We start from the raw sequence: 7,794 nt of genomic DNA, 5'->3' as shown, positions 1-7,794 counted from the left end.
CTACGCACAGATGTTACCACGACGCCCAAACCTCCTGCCAAGGAGTGCCCCCTTCCCGTAGCCCAAACCATAGCCCCAGCCCCCAGAGCTTCCAAGGAGGCCAGACCCATAGCCCCACCCTCCATAACCCCCTACGATCCCGGAACCACCAACAGCACATGGAGTGTTGCCTCCAACAGCCACAGGCTCACAGCTGGCAGACAGGATGGGCCCTGGGATGGTCACAATGGAGGCAGGTGGCTGGATGACGACCTCTGCTGGTGGGATCTGATTGATGCATGAAGGGATGACTCCATCCAGGACACCGAGATTGGCTGCTCTTTCAGCACCTCCATATCCATAGCCCAGGCCTCCAAATCCGAAGCCCTGACCTCCCCATCCATAGCCGAGACCTCCCAATCCAGAGCCGAGACCACCATAGCCAAGACCTCCTGCTGATCCGAATCCAACGGTGGGGGTGGAAGCACAGGATGGGACGGCGCAGGATGGACCACAGTCAACCATTGTTGGATGGAGGTGAGACTGAAAGCAAAAACACCAAGGGAGAAAATAAGTGTGGGGTACATCACTTCAATGGGGATGGACCACAGTCAACCATGACTGAAGATGAATCTAAAAAACAAGATCTTTTTTTTCTTTTTTTCTTTTTTTCTTTTTTTTACTTTCTTCGCCCCCTCCCTTTCCCTCTCCTACCCCTACCCTTTTCCCTCCCTGTTTACCCCTTTTTTTGCTTTTGTTTGTTTGTTTATTTCCCCCCCTCCCATGGCCCTACGCCCTTTTGCCCACTCACATTTCATTCCCCCCTTTCTCTCTTACCCCCCCCCCTTTTTTCCTTTTCGATACCTCATAATTTCGATATGTGAAAAATGCAGCTGAATGTTCTTGGATTGGTTCGAAGATGTTGTGTAATGTTTTAACAAATTTTCAAATAAAACTATTTTTTTTAAAAAAACAAGATTGCAGAAGTGAGCAGAAAATGGAGCATGAAAACCAAAAAGCAACAGAGCATCATAAATCGTCAGATATGATGCTTCGACTCCCATCAGATGTAGACAGCATGTCCTATGGTCAAGGATCATGACAATTGTACTTCAACAACAATTGGAAGCCCAGTACTTATTCTCTCCTGTCCAACATGTCCCAACCAATTAGGGATCACATATTATAGGTTTCCTGTCCAAACTCCATCTGTGAGGTTTTCTGTTCTTCCCAAAAATTACCGCTTTAATTTTAGAACGGTTGACCGTTAACTGCTCTTTTGTGCAAAAGACATTCAACTTCCTGAAAAGTCTCCGCATCCCAATTTAGGTAAGCAGAAATCAAAACAATATTGTCGGCATACAGAAGAATTGAGAGTTTGACACCCTGAATAGAAACAGGAAAATATTCTAGGCCTCTTAGTTCTTGAACAATATCATTTATATAAAAATTCAAAAGAAAGGGTGCTATGAGGCATCCCTGTCGGACTCCCTGCTCATTAGGGATATTATCAGAGAGCAACCCATTTGCCACAAGTCTAACCCTAAGTGATGTATGGGTATGCAGCAGTTTACACAAGTATGAAGTAGGTAGGATGAACTATAGTCCTCCGGTTGTCACTGGACTCTAGTCCCCTCAGCCAGCAAGCCCAAAGGTCAAGACTAGAGTGACCAAAGTTCAAGGACCAAAGGATGATCATCCTTGCTCTAGTGGGAATATCAATCTAGCCTTCCACTGTCATAAACTTCTGATAAATTCCGAAATATTCCCCCAAGAAATCGGACTTACCTGCTTCTTTGAGAAGATGTAGTGAAGACAGAAGAGTCAGGTGAAGCTGTTGGAGGAAGTGAGAGAACTCTGAGCTTTTATATAGTTCTGCCAGCTGCCCCTTTGACTCAGAAACCGCCTACGTATTTCCTGCAAACATTTTACTTAGCTGTCAACAATGGAATATGCAAAATTACTTTGCTAAGCACAAAAGAGGGAGGTCACAAAATTAAGTGGTTGTAATAATGCAACACAAATAGTCTTGGCATCATGTTTTTCCCTCACTCGTTCTTTTCATGTTGTTGGCCTCAAGCCAAATTGCTCTAATTTATCTGTTGCTTTTAACAGAAACACCCAGAGGGAGAAGATGGAGATGAAGGTTCTTCATCAGCTCTGGGGACTCTCAGTCATTATCAAAGCTTTTTGCATACATATATGGGATTTTAGGACAGCACCAATATTAGAGGAAGGCAGAGTCTTAAAATGATGTACAAACATGGGAGAAGCCCTGCTGCATCATGAAAAAGACCAATCTAACCCAGCCCCCTGTTTTTGCAGTGGCCAGACAGATGTCACTAACAGGGCCTGAGAACAACAGCAGGAAAGTGCTATGGCTCCAATGTTCTACTTGTGGGATAACCAAGAAGCATCTGGTTGGCCACTATGGAAAAGATGATACCCTTGTTCTAAAAAAAAAGTTAAGCAAACAAGCTAGAACTATAAACTCCATGCAAATACATTGGTACCTTGGTCCTCGAACGTAATCTGTTCCAGAAGTCCATTCGACTTCCAAAACATTCAAAAGCCAAGGCGCGGCAGAAACAATAGCCGACAACTGCATCGGGCATTTGGCTTCCAAAACAAGTTCGCAAACCAAAGCATTTACTTCCGGGTTTGCGGCGTTGGGGTTCCAATTTGTTCATCAACTAAACTGTTCGAGACCCAAGGTCCCACTGTATATAAAATAAATACAATACATTTTAAAAATCTGAAACCAAAGGAAGGCACTGCTGTTAGCATCTGTTCGTCTTGAGAGACAATGGAGTGTGCCTACAGGGGTTAAGTCAAGACACTGTGTTAGCAGAACTGAAGTGACCTCCCTGGGGCACAAGCCTGGGCAGTGGGCTTGGAGGTCCTGGCCAGTGGCCAAATGAAAGTAGACCAAAACGTTTGGCACCAGCTTGTCTGCAAGGCAGCTTACGAGGCACCATCCAACTGCCTTGGGGTCTGTACTCCAGATTTGTGTAGTGTTTACCGTACTTGTTAGCCATTTCTCCATCTGAAGATACTCTGCAAGGCAGCAGAGGTTTAGGATCAGAGTTTTTCTTCTCTTTGATGGGCTCCCTTCCCAGGCTGACAAGCACCATCTGTCCCGCACTTCCCTATACAGCTCATGCAGAAACCACCTTCTTGATTGTTGGACCCACTATTGGTCTCCTTGTTGTTGTTTAGTCGTGTCCGACTCTTCGTGACCCCATGGACCAGAGCACGCCAGGCACTCCTGTCTTCTATAGCACATAGCTTCTCTGACTTATTCAAGCCCCATCACCACGACAAGGCAGTGATCCATGAAGGAGATTGGTCTCCTAGCTCACTAAGGGTTTGAGGTCCATTGGCTACCCTCACCTGGTTTAGCTGGACAGTCGAAGCTGCTCCTGGGGTGTGGCCAATGTCGCATGTTGCCAGCTTCTAGGAGCCACAGGTGAGATTTGAGGGCAGGGTGGGGACCAAAGGTGGGCAAATTATCTGAAAAGGAGCATGTTGTGTCCCCAAACAGAGGTACTATCCATCCCTTAACACCCCGAACACCCAAAAAGAATGCTGCTGCTGCTGCTGCTGCTGCTGCTGCTGCTGCTACTACTACTACTATTATTATTATTCCCCAGTCGCTCTGGGCAGCTCCTGGCAGAATATTAAAAACATGACAAAACTTCAAACATTAAAAACTTCCACACACACACACACACCAAGCAAATAGCAATCCCGTTTTCAGAAACCACTGAAACACTTTCATTTATTAGCAACAAATCACAAACACTGATAGCTGAAGTGATTGTGATGGTGGATATCATTCTTAGGTTACATCCATAAAAAATCAAGGGTGATGGCTGGCTTGTTCATTGCTTTCAATAGGTCTACTCTCAGTATGGATAAACAACAGATCACCAAAAAGCTGCCATCTCTTCTATCTGCCCCATGCAATCTTGCATATTGATGGGACAGAGGATAGGATTTCTGATGCTTGTGTAAGAATGAATATGGAAACAGGTGGCTATTCAGGGATTTTATTACATTTTTTAAAAATTTTGCATTTTGTTGGCAACTTTGGCATTATGAATTAGAGAGAGATTGGAAATTTGTGTAATCCAGGAATGGCTAATATAATAAGTGAGTTTAATATTTGATCCTTTATTTACTGGCACCATTTTCTAGTACAGGGCAGCTAAATCTGTAGTTCTCCAGATGTTTTACTGGATCACAACTCCCATCATCACTGGATACATCAAACCTATTCCCCCCCCCAAAAAAACCATGTTTTCTCACTAACACAGTCGAATAATGTTGCCTCATTGGGTACCTGTATATATGATAATCTTGTGTCAATGAATATTAGAGCATTACTTATACAGTTATTTTTTGAAATTGCCTTTGAAGAGATATCTTTTATTACAGGCAGGCGATACAACCTGATTAAAAGCTAGCTTTACTTAATTTGTTAAGAGATGTCCATAAAAATTAAATGTGGAAGGATCTAGCAGTCTTTTGGTCTGCAGCTAGAAATTCATAAACACAACATTGGAAAACAGCAACTAGTTTAGCTTCAGAAGCATGATGACTATGGAACATAGCTCTTGCGGAGACACCAAGTGAAGCATTTTAGAGCACCAAGAAACATAAAGACCAAAGATCACTTGGAAACTGTATGGTATATGTTTACTCAACACAGTGGAAAGAACAAAGCCACCCATTGCTCACTCTGGAGCAATAAGTTAAGGCAAAGTGGAAGACAGAAGCGATAAAAACCAACTCTAAACGATGAGTCTAACCTGCTTCATATTTTACAGCACTGTTTGCCTTGCTAATATGTGGAATGTTTCTTGGAGGGTGAGGTACAAGAGGAAAGAAGAAGAAGAAGAAGAAGAAGAAGAAGAAGAAGAAGAAGAAGAAGAAGAAGAAGAAGAAGAAGAAGAAGAAGAAGAAGAAGAAGAAGAGGAGTAGTTTGGATTTGATATCCCGCTTTATCACTACCCGAAGAAGTCTCAAAGTGGCTAACATTCTCCTTTCCCTTCCTCCCCCACAACAAACACTCTGTGAGGTGAGTGGGGCTGAGAGACTTCAGAGAAGTGTGACTAGCCCAAGGTCACCCAGCAGCTGCATGTGGAGGAGCGGAGACGCGAACCCGGTTCCCCAGATTACGAGTCTACCGCTCTTAACCACTATACCACACTAGCTCTCTTTTAAAAAATAATAATCAGAAAAATAAATAAAAAGGAAAAACCGCATCTAGACCAGCATCCTGTCCCCACTGTGCCCAACCAGATTCAATGAAAAACCCACAAGAAGGATGTGATTTCAATAGCCCTCTTCCCAATGGTTCCCACTGCAGTGGAGGTAGAGAACGATGGCAATGTGTTGTGGCTGGAAAGATCAACTGAAATCCTGGATATGAAAGTCAAGTAGCCCACTCTGAACACCCACGGCTACTTTAGCTATTTTGAAGAGGGGGAAAATGGGGACAACATATCTGTTGATCTGTCAGAAAAGGAACATACACTCATTTCTTTCAACTTTGTTTTGCAGAAGTTTTAAGAAGCCAAGATCAAACGTGTCAGAGTGGGAGAGACGCGTTGTGGGAAGTTGAGGAAATGCTAACACTTTTGTCTCATTTTTCATTATTATTAAAATAATTAGCGGGCCTGAGGCATATCACAAATTATTTGCTAATTCCAGCTTCAGAGGAACAGGGGGTGTATCCAAGCCAGCTGTGGGGCCATCAGGGGATCCAGTCAAAAGAGTATAAAAGGGTTCCCTGGGCTGAGATATCTCAACAGCTTCCCTGAACTTGATCTCCTTCTGTCCATTTCTACTCCTCCGAGACTTTGGTAAGTCACATGTTCACTCAGTAGAGCATGAGGCTCTTAACCTCAGGGTCATGGATTTGAGCCCTACACTGGGCAAAAAGATTCCTCGATTGGTTGAGCTAGATTACCCTCTGGGTCCCTTTCAACTCTACCATTCTGTGAATCTATGCTGGGATTCTGCATTTGCATGATTCTTGCACTGATCTGAGGATTCAACAAACTGAATTCCAACTCTATTATTCTGTGAGATGGATAGCTCTCCCCAGGGGTGCCAAATTGATTAAAATAGGGGGGCCCAAGTGATCACTGCCCCACATAATTGATCACAAAATGTGACACGCCGGCACCTTTTGTATGGCAATGGTAATCAACTTTGGGGGGGGGGGGAAGAGCCCACACAAATATTTTATGGGTGAGCCAAAGGGACCAGGAAACTTAATCCTTCATGTTGTTGGCTGGCTTCTTTTCTGTATGTATCTTATGAAATCACGTATTTAGCTGTCTTATACTGAGTTAGACTCTTGGTCCATCCAGATTGGTATCATTTAAAATGACCAGATATGACTCTCCAAAGCTTCAAGGAGGGAGCACTTACCAGCTCAACCTGCAGATTCCTGGGACAGAACCTGGGGATTTCTGCATAAAAACCATGCATCCTGCCACTGAGCAATGACCCTATGACCCTTCCCATAGAAACAAAGAAAAACTCTAGACTTCAAGGCTCTGTGTAAAGTGCTGACTCAAGTAGAAGTATATGGAGTTGACCCGTACCATGTCAGACCACTGGACCCCTAGTTCAGTATTGTCTACACTGACTAGAAGCTGCTCTAAAGGACTTCAGGCTAAGGGACGTCCCCTCACCTTCCTGGAACCATGAGGGATAAGATTTAGGACCCACAATGGAGAGAAAGACTGAGGTGGACAATACAGAATGCATGAATTAGTGCTTAATGTTTGTTGAATAACCAAAAACAGCTGTTTTTCAATCAAGGAGAAAGGAAGATGGTTTAAGTTGGGGAAAATGGGGATGGGGAAAATATCATAATACCTCTGACAGATTGCTTGCACTCCCCATTGAAGTGATGTATCCCACACTTATTTTGTCCCTTGGTGTTTTTTGGTTTCAGACTCACCTCCATCCAACAATGGTTGACTGTGGTCCATCCTGTGCTGTCCCATCCTGCGCTTCCACCCCCACTGTTGGGTTTGGCTCAGCAGGAGGTCTTGGCTATGGTGGTCTCGGCTCTGGATGGGGAGGTCTCGGCTATGGATGGGGAGGTCAGGGCTTCGGATTTGGAGGCCTGGGCTATGGATATGGAGGTGCTGAAAGAGCAGCCAACCTTGGAGTCCTGGCAGGAGTTGCCCCATCATGCGTCAACCAGATCCCACCAGCAGAGGTCGTGATCCAGCCACCTGCCTCCGTTGTGACCATCCCAGGGCCCATCCTCTCTGCCAGCTGTGAGCCTGTGGCTGTTGGAGGCAACACTCCATGTGCTGTTGGTGGTTCCGGGATCGTAGGGGGTTATGGCTATGGAGGGTGGGGCTATGGGTCTGGCCTCCTTGGAAGCTCTGGGGGCTGGGGCTATGGTTTGGGCTACGGGAAGGGGGCACTCCTTGGAAGGAGGTTTGGGCGTCGTGGTAGCATCTGTGCATAGGTCAATTAATCCCAAGAAGAATATCCTGAACTGATATCCACGGAGCTTGATACAGATCATTTGACGTTGCGTCAGAAGAGCTGAATCTAAATAACCATGGCTGAAAAATCACACAAACACCCTTTATTTTAAAGTATAGAAGAATAAGATCCTTCCACACTGTGTGTCTTCCTTGCTTCTTGTACAACTTTTTGTGCTATTTCCTTGAACTTTTCAGTAAAGCTTCTTCATTCTTTTAATGTCTCTCTGTGTTGGTTTTTGAACCTCAGGTATGTGAAGCACCCTTTGGCCATATTAAAACTGGTGTATGT

General features: G+C 44.6%; 2 protein-coding genes across 2 annotated transcripts; one reads left to right on the top strand and one right to left on the bottom strand.

Annotated features, from left to right (window-relative positions):
* Nucleotides 1-504, bottom strand: LOC118076183 (claw keratin-like). Its single transcript, XM_035098801.2, has one exon. The coding sequence runs from the start codon at nt 502-504 to the stop codon at nt 1-3; it is 504 nt and encodes a 167-aa protein (XP_034954692.1).
* Nucleotides 505-6,973: 6,469 nt separating this feature from the next.
* Nucleotides 6,974-7,483, top strand: LOC118076133 (claw keratin-like). Its single transcript, XM_035098720.2, has one exon. The coding sequence runs from the start codon at nt 6,974-6,976 to the stop codon at nt 7,481-7,483; it is 510 nt and encodes a 169-aa protein (XP_034954611.2).
* The last annotated feature ends 311 nt before the right edge of the window (nt 7,484-7,794 follow it).

This window comes from Zootoca vivipara, chromosome 17 (genome assembly GCF_963506605.1).
Source record: "Zootoca vivipara chromosome 17, rZooViv1.1, whole genome shotgun sequence".
Classification (NCBI taxonomy): Eukaryota; Metazoa; Chordata; class Lepidosauria; order Squamata; family Lacertidae; genus Zootoca; species Zootoca vivipara.
The sequence above is the reverse complement of the archived record's forward strand: the minus strand, read 5'-3'. Positions and strand labels throughout refer to the sequence as shown.

What these genes read in the sequence shown, in the direction of transcription:
- LOC118076183 (XM_035098801.2), bottom strand. Translation starts at nt 504, where the DNA reads ATGGTTGACTGTGGTCCATCCTGCGCCGTCCCATCCTGTGCTTCCACC.
- LOC118076133 (XM_035098720.2), top strand. Translation starts at nt 6,974, where the DNA reads ATGGTTGACTGTGGTCCATCCTGTGCTGTCCCATCCTGCGCTTCCACC.